This window comes from Chelon labrosus (assembly GCF_963514085.1).
Source record: "Chelon labrosus genome assembly, chromosome: 1".
Taxonomy (NCBI): domain Eukaryota; kingdom Metazoa; phylum Chordata; class Actinopteri; order Mugiliformes; family Mugilidae; genus Chelon; species Chelon labrosus.
This window is the reverse complement of record NC_140337.1, coordinates 9,442,060-9,458,908: the sequence shown is the minus strand read 5'-3', so window position 1 is coordinate 9,458,908 and position 16,849 is coordinate 9,442,060. Positions and strand designations below refer to the sequence as shown.

General features: G+C 41.4%; 3 protein-coding genes across 3 annotated transcripts; 1 reads left to right on the top strand and 2 right to left on the bottom strand.

Annotated features, from left to right (window-relative positions):
• Positions 1 to 61: 61 nt before the first annotated feature.
• LOC311487132 (uncharacterized protein) lies at positions 62 to 3,197 on the bottom strand. Its single transcript, XM_084543277.1, has 2 exons — positions 3,006 to 3,197; positions 62 to 1,169 (listed from the first exon to the last, which is right to left on the bottom strand). Exons 1-2 carry the CDS (start codon positions 3,148 to 3,150, stop codon positions 1,036 to 1,038), a joined length of 279 nt encoding a protein of 92 aa, XP_084399403.1. The 5' UTR covers positions 3,151 to 3,197; the 3' UTR covers positions 62 to 1,035.
• Positions 3,198 to 4,052: 855 nt separating this feature from the next.
• LOC311487064 (putative E3 ubiquitin-protein ligase RNF144A-A) lies at positions 4,053 to 6,784 on the top strand. The gene is made up of 4 exons (XM_084543166.1): positions 4,053 to 4,186; positions 4,452 to 4,552; positions 5,350 to 5,523; positions 5,906 to 6,784. The coding sequence occupies exons 1-4, from the start codon at positions 4,108 to 4,110 to the stop codon at positions 6,359 to 6,361; spliced, it is 810 nt and encodes a 269-aa protein (XP_084399292.1). The 5' UTR covers positions 4,053 to 4,107; the 3' UTR covers positions 6,362 to 6,784.
• A 5,541-nt stretch (positions 6,785 to 12,325) lies between these two features.
• LOC311487024 (ubiquitin carboxyl-terminal hydrolase 50-like) lies at positions 12,326 to 16,267 on the bottom strand. The gene is made up of 10 exons (XM_084543110.1): positions 15,497 to 16,267; positions 15,277 to 15,373; positions 14,644 to 14,753; positions 14,468 to 14,538; positions 13,458 to 13,583; positions 13,276 to 13,371; positions 13,064 to 13,192; positions 12,842 to 12,970; positions 12,713 to 12,753; positions 12,326 to 12,586 (listed from the first exon to the last, which is right to left on the bottom strand). Exons 1-10 carry the CDS (start codon positions 15,576 to 15,578, stop codon positions 12,541 to 12,543), a joined length of 927 nt encoding a protein of 308 aa, XP_084399236.1. The 5' UTR covers positions 15,579 to 16,267; the 3' UTR covers positions 12,326 to 12,540.
• Positions 16,268 to 16,849: the final 582 nt, after the last annotated feature.

Sequence of the window (16,849 nt, the reverse complement as noted above, 5' to 3'; positions counted from 1 at the left end):
TCAGACTTATTGGGACGCATTTGTTTCGCAGTATATGCTGCAATTAAATGAAGCAGATATACAGTTAATTAAAGAAGTATTTATGATGTTGCTGGATCATGATAGAGCACCTAGGGTGGAGTGAACATTTAAACACGAGATTCAGTAAGTCATCCCAACAGTTTATTTATGAACGGCAGAAATAATGATTGATAGCATAATGATTGTATGTTTTTTTTTTTCTGAAGAAAAATCTGCACACTTAATCAAAAATCAGACAACGGAGAGAACACAGTTTTATTTTGTGCAACATCAGAATATATTTATATATATATACTGAAGACAGAATTTAAGGCAAGTCAAAGGTCAGCATTTAAAATGGGAAATTAAAGGTAAGGCTGACTCATGTCATGAATCCTGCTCATAACACAGAAATCTATATTAGAATAAAAAGGTCAGCAAGTGATAAACACCATTAAAACCAATAACCAGTTGAAGGGGTTTAAAACATCAATAACATATTTTTTCAAGGTAGGTAAGGTAAAGGCTTTGGAGGCCGCAGAGTTCTGGTATTATGACCTGTTGGGTGTGGCCAGTATGGCAGCTGGTGTTTGGAGTCTGGCTTTCTGACCTATGATTTAACACTTAATATTTCTGAATAACTTTTGTAGCCTACATATTTCAAATAATTCTGTTGGGATACCTCTTATGTAAAGATATGTTGCCTATCACTGTTACTACCAGCACTGAATGCTTGATTTTAAAATTTAACTAGACAGTTGACTGCTTTTATGGCATTCTGTTTATTGTCATGTTTATATGGCTTTCTGGAGGCCCCCTAAAATCTGCACACATAATCAAAGATCAGACAACGGAGAGAACAGTTTTATTTTGTGCAACATCAGAAAATTATGCTTCAAGTAGTATTAAACGATTTATTGGCATTAAGAACCAGCCTTGTACAGCAGGCCGAAGCTTCCAAATTTGTAAACAGTGGAGGGAGATTTTAAAGGAAGCAGCATCAGTGGTGGCAGTGACGGTCAGAGACGGTGTCTGTCAAACTGGCAGTCCTCCGGGAACCTTTATCGTCATGAGGATGACAGACATGTTCTGGACTCCGTATGTAGACAGCTTCGCAGAGTCTTCGTCCAGTCTCTTGTCAGCGAAGATCAGCTGAATATTGTCTTGTCCTGCACAGAGTGAAACAAACACACCCAAAGAAACATATAACTTAAAACGTGGCTGTATGCAGGACTGAGACTCTGTGTCTCCTCAGCTGACTGAAGGATCAGTGATGAGGAAACAAATTCAGAGAGTAACTAAGAGTAACTAAGAGTACATTCACTTGAAAAGAGTACATTGGTTTCATCCAATGCGCTGCACTGCTCTGCCACCCACCCCACAAATATGGTTGTGAAGTTGGCGGACGACACCTCGTATCCAACAATGAAGAGACCCACTACAGAGGAGAGGTCCAGAATCTGACACAGTGGTGCTTTAGGAATAACCTTATCCTGAACATCAGCAAGACCACAGAGGTCATAGTGGATTACAGGAGGTCCAGAAAGACTGAGCTATGGATACATGGGGAGGCGTTGGAGCATGTGGACAGTATAAAGTTCCTGGGCATCCACATTTCCTCTGACCTCTCCTGGACTGTGAACACTTCACACCTGGTGAAAAAGGCCCAACAACGGTTCTTCTTTCCCAGGAAGTTGAAGCGGACTGGACTCTCCTCACAGTTGCTCACAAACTTCCACAGAGCCACCATCTAAAGCATCCTGCATCTCAGTGTGACAGTGTGGTACGGCAGTTGCACAGCACAGGACAGGGAGAACTTTTCCCGGGTGGTGAGGACAGCACAGGGGATTGTGGGCTGTCGTCAACCAGATCTGGACTCAGTTTACGCTGCCTGAGTCCAGAAGAGGGCCAGACGCATTGCGACAGACCCCATCCACCCGGGCAACGCACTGTTTGTACCGCTTTCCTGATGGAAGCACGCACAATCAGACTCAGGGACAGCTTCTTCCCCAGAGCTGTGAAAGCTATCACCCCCTGTAGCAAAGCACCACATCCCATTCCCCTACAGAACCCTAACACATGCACCCTCCCCCCTCCAGCCACACACACACTCACCTTCTAACGTGACAATCAAACAGACCACCAGTCCTCAGCAGTAGGACAATCACACACTCACAACATTTCATAGACTGGACTTGCACTAAGCTGCACTTCATTTACATTTCTTCTTCTTTAAGGGTGTTTTTCCTTGTGAAGCAATTTCCTTTGTGGATGAATAAAGTTTGTCTAAGTCTAAGTCTAAAGTTTTATATTATTCATTTAATTATAATTTTATTCAAGTGTTTTATTTAAATGTTGTGTTATTTATATGTGTGCCTCTTAAGCCGGGAGTCATTACAACATTTCGTTATGTTCTCATAATGACAATAAAGACTCTTGATTCTAGATTGTTCATGTGAACGGTTTCACAGTCTGTGACTGCTCCTAGTTCAGCAGAGCGACAGGAGCAGTCACAGAAGAAACTGTCTTTGTGGCGGGTGGTTTTGGCGTAGAGTGCTCTGTAATGCCGCCCTGAGGGGAGGAGGCTAAACAGGTTGTGTCCGAGGTGTGAGGGGTCTGTGGAGATATTACCAGCCCGCTTCCTGACCCCGGACCGGTACAGGTCCTGGATGGAGGGAAGGTCAGTACCAATAATCTTCTCTGCAGACCTGTATAAGCTGATCTAATGATGAACACACACAACAACACATTCCTTAAAATGTAGACTGGCATACTTTCACTTTTGATGTCCATTTCGCTGTCAACACCTCTGTACTTTAAACTTGACAGTTTGAGTTGAAAGTGTAAACTGTTTGAACTATCTACATATTCCTGACATCACTGCAAATCATCAAGTTTGGTTTCGAGGATCAAGTTCAAAATAGTCCCTTACGGCAAACATGTTATATTCTGTGTCATAACACTTCTCTCTCTCTCTCTCTCTCAGTCTCTCTCTGCGTCTTTACCTGCGGTCTCGGGAAGCTTCTGTGCTATCTTGTCCTTCAGCTGCAGTACTGTCATGCTCTGCATCTGCTCCTCGGTGTTGCAAAGGTCGATCAGCATCTTCTCCCCCCTTAATCCATGAACCGTGACTTGGTAGATCTTCCCCATTCTGCCTTGTTGTTGTCGGGAGCCACTTGCTGAGCTCCTTCCGCGACTGTCGCTGAGAGTGAATAACTCTAAAGAGTGCTGTTCAGGCGATTTGAGGTCAGGGAGGGCTGGGGACACTTTCACTTTCATTTTTTATTATTCCATTTATTATTAATATTACGGTTATTAATCCGTATCATCTTTCTTCTGTGCAGTCAGCATCAAGCAGTTGGTTCTGGTGCATTTAATGTGTTTTTGTGGACCGCAGCAGACCTGTACATGACCTTTGAACCATCATTTCTTTCATAGCGCCATGCCTTTATTTACTTATTTTGAAAAATGTAGGAATATACATAAGACTGAGCTTCTCCCGAGTATTTGTAATCTACATCAAAATGCCTGCGTAACGTTTAACATACATAGTAGCGTACCGAAAGTGAATGCCTTTCTGTTTTTGACCTCGATCTTGGCTGATGAGTGGAAATCACCGGTCATTCCACCTCTCCGTGTCTTGTGATCAGGGTGTGAAGAAAAAAAAGAAAAAAAAGCGTTCAAATGAAACTCAAGCTTACAGCTCCACATTAGTACTCACGGCCGTCTCATTACAGAGCCAATGTGAAAAAACCAATAATAATAATAGTAATAATAATAATAATAATAATAACATGAAGCCTGATTAGTCATTTATTAATTTGGAATTGGAAAAGGTTTGGAAAAAGTTGGAAGTTGATGCAAAAAATAAAAAAAAATAAAAATAAAGGAAACAAAGAAACAATAACCACACCCATAAAAATGTAAACTTGGTTTCCTTGCATCCACGTGACTTCTTGCAAATACCCAGTAGAAAGTGAAAGCATTCAATTAAAAGAACTGGTGGAGTGGTGGAGTTAAAAAAAACAAAAAAAAACACGGCAGTGTTTCGGGTGCAGACGAGAAACAGTTTGTCGACGGAGAGCACAGCTGATGATCTGAACCAAAATGACCGAGGAGAAGAGATATGATCCTAAAGACACCACGCTGAAATTTGTCAACAGGCCAGATGATCTGGATCCACTTCGTAAGAACTTAAACTTTTACAGTTGCTGTCGTGCCGTGCGCTCTCTTTTAGTTTGCGCGTATTTCGCTCGATGGGTGCACTGATTTTAGAAGCCAAATGAATGAACTGCATCCATTAAGCGTCATTCTGTTGACGTGCTAGGTGTGCATGATGATATTTCCTTGGTGTTTTTCTAAACCAAAGCAGACGGAATCTTGTTGTGTCAGCTGTGCAGTATGACGGTACTGTGGTGAGTTCAGTGTCTCTTGTCGTTGTGCGTCCTCAGCCCCTGAAGAAGGAGACCCGTGTCTCAGAGCAGAGATGTCCTGCGGCCACGCCGTCACCCCGGAGTCTCTCACTGGATGGTGTCGCAGCCTGCTGGATCAGGTCTCCACCATGTCTTTCAAACCAACAGTTTTATTTGCACTTTTTATTTATTTATTTATTTATTTTATTTATTTATTTTAGTCCGATCCTAATGCAAGTTTAAGGTTCTTTCTCGTTTTTAACATTGATTTAGGTTCAGCTCTGTTTGAAAAAATCTATCAAATGACAATGTGAAACCTGTCAATTGTTATACAAAAAACTACAGAAAGTATATGTACTCAAGTACTGCACTGCAATGAAGTACTATTTTGAGGTAATTTGCTTTATAAGTTCCATTTTATGCTATTTTATTCGCCTACTTCCACTCTACCACAACCATTGTACTCCCTTTAGTTACTTTATCTTTTACTATAGATGGTGATTTTATAATGGACATATTACACTCTTGCCAGTTAATTAGGTACACAAGGGACAAAAATATTCAGCATTTGTTTTTGTTTGTCAGTGAGGTAGGCTAAATAACAAACACTTATATGTTAAATTCAATCCAGTTTAACAGCACCACAAACTTCATCTTCCATAAAGAATTTAATTCTAACACTGTTTCCATTTAAACTGAACATTATAACAGTCACAAAGGAGGATTTAGTCCATTATAAAACACTGGTTTTACAGGTTAATGTAACTTTACACATTGTTTAAGATTCAACAAGATACAACTTGAAAAGTCAGTGTTAAGTCAGAGTCACACATTCTGATGTTTATGTTCAGCTCCACCAAAAATAGATTTTTTTCCCCCTCATTTCCCTCCATCCTTGACTGGGGCTGCAACCATATGTGTGTTATTCTCATTTCAGGGCCAGTACAAATTCAAGTGCCCTGCTTTAAAGAACGGCACCTTGCAGAAGTGTAACGCTGTGTGGCCCTATCAAGAGGTGCGCAGGCTGGCAGTGCTGACAGCTGAAGAGATGGCGTATTTTGAGGAGAACATGGCACGTCTGGCTGCCACAGAATACTGTGAATTTAAATCAGTAAGTGTCCTGCTATGTTCTCAAAAGAAAAACACAGACATACAGCAGTCATGCAAGATACATAGAGCTCTCTTATCTGAGTAGACTGAATGTTATGTTGCTCAACCTATCATCCAGCTCACATGTTCAACCGGGGGAAGCTAGGCTGCTCAGTGTGTGCATGTTCTCTGGACTAAAGTGCCATATAAAGGCACCATAAATGCAGCCTTTTACCTTTGGACAAGGCCAGGATAGCTGTTTCAGGCTTTATAGTTACGTAAAGTAACAAGGTCCTAGTTCCAGTTAATGCACTGGTATGAGGGTGGTATCATCTAATACTCAACAAAAAAATATGATGCATATTTCCTGAAATGTTAAGCTGTTCATTTAATGCTTTTTACAGTGTCCTGGTTGTAAAACCTACGTGGAGAGAGAGGACGTGTCTAACCTCAGTGTGCGCTGTATAGTTTGCACAGCAGACAAGAAGGAAGTGTATGAGTTCTGCTGGCAGTGTTTTAAGCCTTGGAAAGGTGCAGCTCCACGATCTGATCGCTGCGACAATGACGGCTGCATCAACCATGACCTGGAACTCCTCAAGAACTGCAAGACAACAGCCCTCCCACAGGTGGCGGGAGTGACCGCATGTCCCTCCATCCGAGTCTGTCCCACCTGCGGTCAGAGGGTGGAGCACGACAAAACAGGCTGCAAGAACATCATCTGTCCTCGCTGTCAGGTTGAGTTCTGCTTTGTGTGTCTGAAGCTGACCCCTGAGTGCCTGAAGACGAGCTCTTACTTCATCCCCTGTAGTGATGGGGTGGCTCCCAGACAAACATCTATCCCTGTGTGGCACAGAAACTAAACAGCTTCACACACTCACTATTATCAAACGGTCATCCTGTTATGTCTGTCTTATCACGTATTTGTTTTATATGTACGGGTTGACTGGAGAAATTTCGCTGTACTTGTTATAGTGACAATAAAGATTCATTCATTCATTCATTCATTCATTATTCATGTATGCTCACAGCTGTCTTCTCTAACATTAGAATTTATCTTTCATTGCGAGATTCTCCTTGCATCAGATGCAAAAACGTTACATGCCTGCTTGTTTGTGCAAGTTAAATGACTTTAAATTGAACCAGCTGCGTTCTCTTATTACTGTACTGTATGTTTTATAATATGCTGCTTTAAAACTGCCACTGCAGAGTGTTTCCCCAATTTAATCACTGCATCATTTAATAAAGTTTGTCTAAATAAACAAATTGTATTTCATGTCAGACCAAAAAGGTGCATATATGTTAATAACTTTCCTGTATGTTGGATTTTTTTAATAGTCAAATGTATCTGTCATTAAAGAGTCTAGTCATAAAATAGATAAATAGATATAGATAAATAGATAATAAATCAACTTGAATAGCACAACTAAAAACGTGTCAATCTGACAATGCATGTACAGAAATGTAAAAAACTGTGACAGCCTGTAAGAGTAGAACCTGATTTTGCAGATTCAGGAGGAACTGTAGTATTCTCTGTAGAAAGGGTCAAATGACACAGAACAAGATGAGACAGATGATGTCTGCACAAGGGCTTTAATATGCAACAAAGTCAGAGAAAAAACAAATACAATGAAAACCTGGACCTTTTCACCTGCATACACAATGGCACACTTTTAGTTTGATGATAGCCCAGAAGGTTTGGTGCTTGGTATGAAAACTAAAATGTCCAGCAAGCATACAGTTACAACATGGACATACTGAATACTTTTTAACGGAGATCTGAGATGTGTGGCCTTGCACAGCATGTCATCAAACTGCTTGAACCTCTTTAAAAGCTGACAGAGCTACGAAACACCTGATCACATACCTCAAACAGCAGACAACACAAATATCAATCATGGAAACAAAAAAACAGTGTAAGCTGATTTTCTTCTGACTGTCTTCACTGGGATGCATTTCACAACAATAGCAGCTGTCTAGATTAATATTTGTTCAACAGCCACTCAAATGAATGTGCTTCTATCCAAGTCAAAGTAAAAGGTTCAAACTAAACTTTCCTGTGGGCTATACTTCAGTAGGAGGACCTGTTCCATACACAGGGGTTGGGTTGAGATAACTGCTCTCATGTCACCGAAGAGTGGGTTTAATCTGTCAGTGAAATGCTTTAAAATGATGCGAGCCTTTCCATGCTTTGGTTTTTACCCCCCTTGTCACCCATCCCGCCATCTCCCTTCTCAGGGGGACCAGGCCCTCCCCCTCTCACTATAACAACACACAGTATGACTGACATGTGTTGTATTCCATATTCACACAGTGGGGTGGAGTCTTCATCCAGGCGCTTGTTCGTAAAGATAAATTCAAAATCATCAACTGACAGAGAGAGAGAGGGCGAGAGAGTTAACCGTGTTTGAGCACTTCAGAATAAATCACACAAATATCATAATGACAAGTATACAGTATTTCATTGATGAACTCTTCTATATGACCCATTAACTGTATATACGGTATAAACGTAATGATTTTACCTGTGATATCCCAACAAAACCTCTCTTTTATCTTCTCCTTCAGCTGCAGCACCGTGACGCTCTTGAACTGTTCCTCGGTCCCCAGGTTGACTGTCTTCATTTCACCCTCACATCCACAAACCTGGACCTGGTAGATTTTTTCCATTTTGTGATATTGTACTTTTCGCTGCTCCTTCTGATCCTGGGGCTGAGAGTTAATGTAACCACATGTTGTTGAAGAGGCTCGAAGAAACTTTCAGTTTCATTTTCAGCAACATAAAAACAGGAGCAGATTTAAAACAAGAGCCAAAAAAGTGAGTGCGTTTCTTCACTCTGATCTATTTGTGTGTCAATGAACGTAAAAAAGCAAAATAAAAAAAACAAAAGAAAACAATAAAACAATAAAAATAAAATAATGATTACCTGTTAGACCCTTTCAAGCGGAATCTAAATTTGCGTATTTCCGGGAGGAACAGTAGCTCCCTCTAAAGGTCTATCTCGAAATAACAAGGAAACGAGATGAGAGTGGAGGTCCAGGTGATCACTTTAGTTACACCCAAGGCTTTTGTTCAACATGAACACGAAAATGTTAGCACATGTTTTTGACCTGCCTACAAATGCAAAAGTTCCTCTGCAGAGCCAGTGTTTGGTTTGTCTGTTCAGGGCCATCGTGGACACGCTCCCAGTAAAATGAACAACAACACAAATTATTATTACAAAACTTACATATTACAGGTGTTTATGTAAAATGACAATATATTTATGATTATATTCTATTTCTAATAGAACCCTTTTAGTCCTATCCTAAGGAGGCTGAAAATAAATAAATAAAATGGAAATCAAATTCACCTGAAAGCCCATTTCTTGTATAACATTTCATGCATTCATCTTCTATAAGCGCTTGTTCCTGTTAAGGGTCGCGGGGGTCTGCTGGAGCCTGTCCAGGGATACACCCTGGACAGGTCACCAGTCTATCACAGGGGTGGCTGAAATAGTTTTTATCATATTATACATAACAGACGGGAAACATGGTGAGAACCATCAATATTTATGTAAAAAAGAATCTTAAAAAAAAAAGTTAAACCAGTTTAATTCATTGATTTATTTCATTACCTCCATTGTGGTCTCACTGATTTGACTTTACACCTTTTAGCTTCTCTTTTCTTTCTCAGTCTTTCTTGCATTGTCACAGTTTGTGTAGCATACCTTGTTTTCACCTTGTTTCTATTTAAGCTGCTTGATCTTCTATCTGGTGAATGTGTACACTCAGTGGGTCGGTTTAATCTAGACTGACTGTGTGAGCGTCCTGCCCATGATGGAACTGAAGCAGAGCTGTTAGACTTGACACCAGAGTCACTCACATCACTGACGCGAGCCTCTTTTCTTTGTTTAAGGTTCTTTCCTTTTAACTCTACCTCCACTTTCTGTTCCACACATTTAGTTTCTGCAGGGTTAACTGTTTCTCTTGCACTGCCACCATCAGGTTTTGTTCCAGTCTTTGTGCCAGTGCCGTCCTGTGTTTCATAGAAAGCTTTGTTCGCCTTTGGTCTTTTCTTTTGGGTGTTATGTTTTTCCTGGTGCATTCTTAAATTCACTGCAAGGGTCCCTTCAGTGTTGAGCTGACACGCATGCTCCTTTGAGTTTGTACAAAGCTGCCAACCATTCAGCTCATGGTGGTATCCATTTTGCCGCCTCTTTGCAAAATGTAACTTTTGTGTTTGCATGCTGAAACCGTCTCCATTTGCTTCATTGTCCTTTAGAGGAAACGTTTTCTTCTGCTGAAGACCATCTGGTTCTACAGAATGGTTTGTGCGTTTCCCCCAAGCTGTATTAACAGGGCTGTGATCATAGACCACATGGTTCACCCCTCCTATACAACCTCCAATCTGCAGTTGAGTCTCTTTTTCTTTGTCAGTGTCCTGCCTTCTTTCAGATTCAATATGTGAATGTGCACTGTGAGCGTCTTGGTCCTTTCCATCAGTTTTTCCCAGTTTTTTGTTCACTTTAAGAGAAACAGAAATGGTTATTACTAAATATAGGACACTCTCAAGTTCTGTTTTCCAAAGCAGTGTTTCAAAGGTCTTAAGATCTGTCTGTGGAGCTGAGGCTGACGCTTTCGCCATAATGCCTGTTTCTCATCATTTCTGTATTAGCCTTATGAGAAAAAAGAGAGATAGAAACAAGAAGAAAAAAAGAGCCACCAAAAGATGGCATTTCAGTTAGAAGAACAGTTTAGAGGAGGACTATGTCTGAACTTATTTCTTCATTAATCAGCATTTCATTTGAATAAATCACCTTAAGGAGGCCTTAAGCTTGGTTTACGCTTCTGTAATGGATCTACACAGAGCCTACATTGTCGTATGCATTAATACGTGTGCACTCATGTGTCGCCACCTTTCTGTAATGCTGCCACTAAAACTCTAGTCCAGGGGTGTCAAACATACGGCCCCCGGGCCACAATCGCCCCACCAGAGGGCCAGATCTGGGCCAGATCTATGGAATTAGAACGCTGCCATAAATCGTGCGCGCGCAATGAGACTCGCGCGAGCGCAAATCAAACATCCGCGCGCGCATTTTCCCCCCCCGAGCGCTTTTCCAAGCACTCGCGAGCTATTTTGTATCCTGTATCTATGCCCCCTGGAGCAATATTGTAGCCTGCGAGGAGAAAAACAGCTCGCGCGCGCGCAGAGTCCGCTCGCAAAACTTTCCCCTGCTCGCTCGCGAAACTCTCCTCTCCTCGCGCGGAAAACTGTCCCCTGCTCGCGCGCGAGTTATTTCTTTTAGTGGGCGTTTTTGTCAGTGAGGGGGACGGGCCTGGGGGCATGCCAATCACCATTGTATCCCCGAATATAATTGGTTGAGCGTATTGGCCAGTTGAACAGCAGGGTACGGCAACACTACTAGGACAAACGGGACAAACCACACAGCCCCGAATGCCTGAATGACATGTATTGTGATTTGGTGTCTTGACTTGAAAGTTTGCAAAATGTCACACAGAGCAATGAACTTCAGTATGTTTGACTGAGTGCTGTCTTTCCTTCCCTCCATCGTCGACATTAATCTGATAAAATGCTGATCATTTTTTGTAACTTGGATCCTGTTGCACAACGACATTTTTTATTTTGGTAAAACTGTTTTGTTCATATTCTCGATCTAGACTACTTCTTTCTCCCTGAAAATTATAAACGTAATGTTAAAAAATTCTAAAAATAAATAAAAACGATAGAAGGCCTGTACTTTATATAGGCGTCAGCAACTCTCGATATGAGAGCAGTATATAGACGTATGGTCCAGATGCAGATGTGTGTCAAAATATAGTAGGCTATTTCTTATTAAAATCTTATTAAGGCAAAGATGCCCATGGACACTCTTTTTAAGAGACACAAGATTGATGTGCAGAATAAGAACGTAAATGATGATACACACTGTCGTACAGCAGGTGGCGGTATGCACTTGACAATTGTTCGTCTTCCGCCTGTTCCGCCATTAACCATTAACAGCCATAGCTCTTGATGATAATAACGTTAACTAAGAAGTTATCTGATACTACTGTCTTTGACGTTACCTGAATGGCGGTTCGGCAACCAGCTTTTTGGTGCATTACCGCCACCTTCTGTTCTGGAGTGTGAATAAGTGTGGTTTGTCCCGTTTGTCCTAGTAGTGTTGCCGTACCCTGCTGTTCAACTGGCCAATACGCTCAACCAATTATATTCGGGGATACAATGGTGATTGGCATGCCCCCAGGCCCGTCCCCCTCACTGACAAAAACGCCCACTAAAAGAAATAACTCGCGCGCGAGCAGGGGACAGTTTTCCGCGCGAGGAGAGGAGAGTTTCGCGAGCGAGCAGGGGAAAGTTTTGCGAGCGGACTCTGCGCGCACGCGAGCTGTTTTTCTCCTCGCAGGCTACAATATTGCTCCAGGGGGCATAGATACAGGATACAAAATAGCTTGCGAGTGCTTGGAAAAGCGCTCGGGGGGGGGGGGGGGGGGGAATGCGCGCGCGGATGTTTGATTTGCGCTCGCGCGAGTCTCATTGCGCTCGCGGATGTTTGATTTGCGCTCGCGCGAGTCTCATTGCGCGCGCACGATTTATGGCAGCGTTCTAATTCCATACAGATCTGGTCTGGCCCCCTAGAGATCCAACTGGGCTGTTTGTGGCCCCCACAGTCCTGCTCTAGTCAGTTGTGTTGAGTGGCGACTGGAACTGAGCAGCTCATGTTGAAGTTGAGACAAAAGTTATTTTTACTGAAATCACTGCCACATGGAATAGAAGAAAACATCTGAGTGGATGTTGTATAGAAGACAAATGGACGAAGGATTTTCTGTGCTTGTTTGCATTTTGGAACAATCACAGCTGTTGCAGTCCAAACTGTCATACACAGTGCCATAACATGTGGAGGTGCACCTCAGGTTATGACGTAGATCTGATGCAGAAGCGTAAATGTAGCTTTTGACCAACTTCGTATAGAAGGAGAAAGTACATTTTGTCCTACAAAATCTAAAAATTCAGTCAACCTAGAAATCAATACTGTACATTTTAAAACTTACCCTTCCTGTACATGAGGAGGTAAGCTGTGTGAGACCTGTTTCAAGGAGGGAATATGTAAAGGCATTATCAATTTGAGAAAGGTTTATAATGCGCACTCATTGCAAACATTACAGGATGACATCAAACACCCTCATCTGTGGTGAAACAAAAAAGCATTTACCTCAGGGATTCTTCTTGAGCCTTAAATGGCTGTCGTCTGAGCTGCAGAATTGAAAACAATAGAATCCTAAACGATTAACTTCATCGTAACACTTGTATGTACAGTACGTATGTAGAAAAGCCTCCTTACATTTTTAACAGTGTTGTCATTGAAGCAATACCAATTCCCATTTTCAAAAGATTTGATTTCGGCAGTGTAATGTCCTCCTGATAGAGCACCAAAGTGGTTAACCACAGCGTAGAGGTCATATGTGCACTGCTGAAGGGAGGGCGATAAAACAAAGTCATCACATTTAAAAAAAAAAAATGGTGTTAATCTAAACAAGTGGCTGCTGTGCAGTGTATGAAATACCTCCAAGTACAAAGTCCGTGGCACATCAGCTGTGCAGTGGACTTTGACGTAACACTGCTGCTTGTAATCAAAGGTAAATCTTTTCAGCAGGAGGGTCAGAACATCTGGATTTTGTGTTAACTCCGGTTTCTAGGCGACAAAATGTAAATCATTTCATGAACTCCAGTCAACTAGTACGATAAATACTTGAGGAGATAAAATTTATGACTCACAATGTGTGCATTTTGCTTTTTATCGCAGCGGTTACAGTACACCTGGTTGTCCCCATGGACTGTCTGTTCCTTGAAGAAATCCTTCAGTCCTTGTCCCTGTAGACATAGATTTATTTATCCTGCAAGTTCATTTCTCCCCTAATATGTAAAGTATTTATTTGCATTAAAGGAAAACACGGTACCACGTTGAAGGTTTCACAATGTGATTCTACCACCGCAAGGGGCAGAAGCCAAAAAGAGCTCCTGGAATCATTCTTCTTGTTGCAAACGTTGCATGTGGTTTTATGATTCAGCTCCCCCTTGAATATCTAGACACAAAAGTACAGTTATTACTGTGCAGTCCGGTAATTAGAGACACAGTACAACAAACTCTGTGGGCCTCATGCTCAAGGCCCCAGCATGGAACTGTGTTGGCACTACTAGACCATCTGTTTGTCCTGTTGTTGGTTCTTCTGTTACAGAAAAGACCGGACAAAGAGTTTCTTTGTAGTGGTGGAACCAACTTTTAATATGTAGCTCCTTTTTTTTTGCGTATTGCCTGATAGACGCTTCAGTTCATTTACTTTCCAGCTCAAGACAACCTTTCAACCGATCAGTGTCGTCACCCTTGATGGGGAACTTTAATTCCCATAACCCTTCACTCTGCGTTGACGGAGAGCTACGCAAAGGCTCACCAACACGGACCCGTCAATCATCCCTCATTCTACTCTTAAAGAATAATCAACTCCTCCAGTCTGTGGATTCTGGGTGATTGTGATTTCTCATTACAATTTCCAAATAGCGATAAATGTATAAGTCTGGTAAATGAACCAGGAGATTAAAAATCCTTAAAGGCGTCTGTGACCTTAGCAATGTCCCCACCGTTGCCATCGACAATCAAGTTCAGAAGGCACAGAAAGACTGCTCTTTGTGTTCTGACCTTGTGTGAAGGATATACTAGTTTTTCTCAACAACATGATCATCCAGGATGAACTGATCAGCACGATTCAGCAGAGGTCAGCTGTGTATGGCAGTTTGTTTGCAGCTAGTCGTAGCTCTTCCTACTTCACCCCTTGTGTGGGGAACAAAGACATTTGTGAGTTTTTAGTTGCATCGAGGCTACGAGTGCAAGCTATACATTCAGCTACGGCACATTTGTCTCGATCTTTTAAAATGCACCCTGTTCCCTGAAAATGAATACATTAGACTGTACCTTGGAAGCTTCTGGACTGGTCCGACACAGGATCTTCTCAAAACACTCAGCAGCATCACGTTGCTTGTATACTGAAAGTAAGGGGACAAGAAAAAATTATATATCTTTGCATAATATTTCATTTACTCTGAGACAGCTCCAGGATTATACATGAAATGTCTCAAATCGAAACCTACTATTTCTGATCCCAAGCTTTTCTGTGATTTTGTGTGTTGTGGTCATCTTCCTCTCTAAATCAATAAACAGTTGTCTCAGGTGTCCGTTCATTGAATATTCGCTGCAGCATCTGTGGCACAAATGAGAAACATGTGTGGCTATTAAGTCCTACAATTTACAACAACACTCTGCTCAAGTCCCTTCTTTTTTTAAATGAGTCGCCGACATCCAATTCAGAATGAGCAGATAGTTTTCAGTAAACTGAATTTGTGATTTGCAAACGATTGCATCCTGTTTTTATTTATATTTCACACAGCTTCCTGACATTTCTGGACACAGAGTTGACTAAGTGTGTATAGTACAGGTAAATAAAGCCTGAATCTATGGAGTTTCCACTGAACTGTTATTCACAGCTTTGATTGAATCATTAATGATTTGTCTTTTGGAAGGAGCTTTGCTAAACAATTCCTTATTGTATCAAGTCTTGGCTAAGATAAACTTACTGGCTGCAGGAATTAAATAGGTTTCATGCCACTCTTGGCAACTTCAAAATATGGCAAATAGTTCAATAAACCCATTTGTTTGATTTTCATTTAATACGATCTGAAAACATTATTATTAAGCAAAACTCAGGCAAAGCTGAGGTTTCAAACCTTCTCACGGCCTCTCTGAAGTCATTGGTCATGAAAAGCACCTGAAGCACGCTGTTCAGGTAGCACGTAAGACCTGGACTGTCCAGTCCATGGTAGTCTAAAGACACAACACTGACATGAGTCAACACAAATGCCACAGTGTCATCATCATCATCATCATCATCAGTCAGACATGTACGAGCCACATGCTTTTAACTGGTTTTATTTTATGATAACTCACCTGAGACTGGAAGGTTCTCTAGTCTCTCTATGAGTAAATCAACAGTGTGAGGATGCTTAGTGGTTGTAGTGAAGCCTGTCATATTTACATGTGGACTGTCCTTTCATCCCGTTTCATCACGCTGGAGGACAATAGACCCAGCTAAAGTTGGGTTAGGAAGAAACATTTACATATTTTAATTAAATAAATACACTTGCAGAAAACTCATAAAGAGTTAAATATATATATATACACAGTTGAAACCAGATGTTTACATACACTGTGTTAAAAAACACATACATTTATTCCTCACTGTCTGAAGTTAAATCAGACTAAACCTCCTGTTTTAGGTCAGTTAAGATTACTAAAATTATTTCTATTTGCTAAATGCCACAATAATAAGAGAGAGAATTTCTTAGAGAATTTTTTATTACTTTCTGAGAAGGGTCATATCACTGGCATTCAGCAACATTATGTGTCCAAAGAATGAGGTCAACTGACTACCTGAATATACTGAATGACCAGGTTATTCCATCACTGGATTTTTTTCTTCCCTGATGACACAGGTATACTCCAAGATGACAATGCCAGGATTCATGGGGCTCAAATTGTGAAAGAGTGGTTCAGGGAGCATGAGACATCATTTTCACACATGGATTGTCCACCACAGAGTCCAGACCTTAACCCCAGTGAGAATCTTTAGGATGTGCTGGAGAAGGCTTTGTGCAGTGATCAGACTCTCCCATCATCAATACAAGATCTTGGTGAAAAAATGAAAGCAGCACTGGATGGAAATAAATCCTGTGACATTGCAGAAGCTTATCAAAACAATAGCACAGCGAATGTGTGCTGTAATCAAAGCTAAAGGTGGTCCAATGACCTTTTTTTTTTGGTGGCAACAAAAAAGGAGTCACTTTGACACTTTCATTCTCTTAATCTGTTTTCTATGTTTGTGCTAGAAAGTCATTTGACAGTTTGCTATAAGTAAAGCCGAGGTGCATCTTTGCATTGAATGATTGCAGGTATAGCCTATTTCAGTAAAATATCTTCTACCTAAACATTCAGAATCAGCCTTGTTCAGCCATGCAGACACGCACATCCACGACAGTTAAACCCAGTTTCTCGACACACACAGGGAAGTATAATTCAGAATTTCAACAACAAAAAACGTGAAGGTTTTTCAGCCAAAGCGAACAATCGGACTAAAACTCAGCAGGAGAGCCATGAACGCAGCAGCGATGTTTAGGGGTGTTATGGAAACCCTCCGTGTAACCACCGCCTCCGACTGCGATTGTAGAAAATAACGATTCAATCGACACGGCAGTGAACTCACAATAACCTGCCACATGCACAATGCAACTTTCAGCTTCTGAT

Bases quoted from the DNA above. Each gene is read 5' to 3' on its own strand.
- LOC311487132 (XM_084543277.1), bottom strand. From the start codon at position 3,150: ATGGGGAAGATCTACCAAGTCACGGTTCATGGATTAAGGGGGGAGAAG. The intron at 1,170-3,005 runs GTAAAGACGCAG...CACTCTGTGCAG, and splicing joins GAAGCTTCCCGAGACCGCAG to GACAAGACAATATTCAGCTG.
- LOC311487024 (XM_084543110.1), bottom strand. From the start codon at position 15,578: ATGACAGGCTTCACTACAACCACTAAGCATCCTCACACTGTTGATTTA. The intron at 15,374-15,496 runs GTGAGTTATCAT...TTGTGTCTTTAG, and splicing joins AGAGAACCTTCCAGTCTCAG to ACTACCATGGACTGGACAGT. The intron at 13,584-14,467 runs GTACAGTCTAAT...TTTTGTGTCTAG, and splicing joins CCAGTCCAGAAGCTTCCAAG to ATATTCAAGGGGGAGCTGAA.
- LOC311487064 (XM_084543166.1), top strand. From the start codon at position 4,108: ATGACCGAGGAGAAGAGATATGATCCTAAAGACACCACGCTGAAATTT. The intron at 4,553-5,349 runs GTCTCCACCATG...TTCTCATTTCAG, and splicing joins GTCGCAGCCTGCTGGATCAG to GGCCAGTACAAATTCAAGTG. The intron at 5,524-5,905 runs GTAAGTGTCCTG...TGCTTTTTACAG, and splicing joins AATACTGTGAATTTAAATCA to TGTCCTGGTTGTAAAACCTA.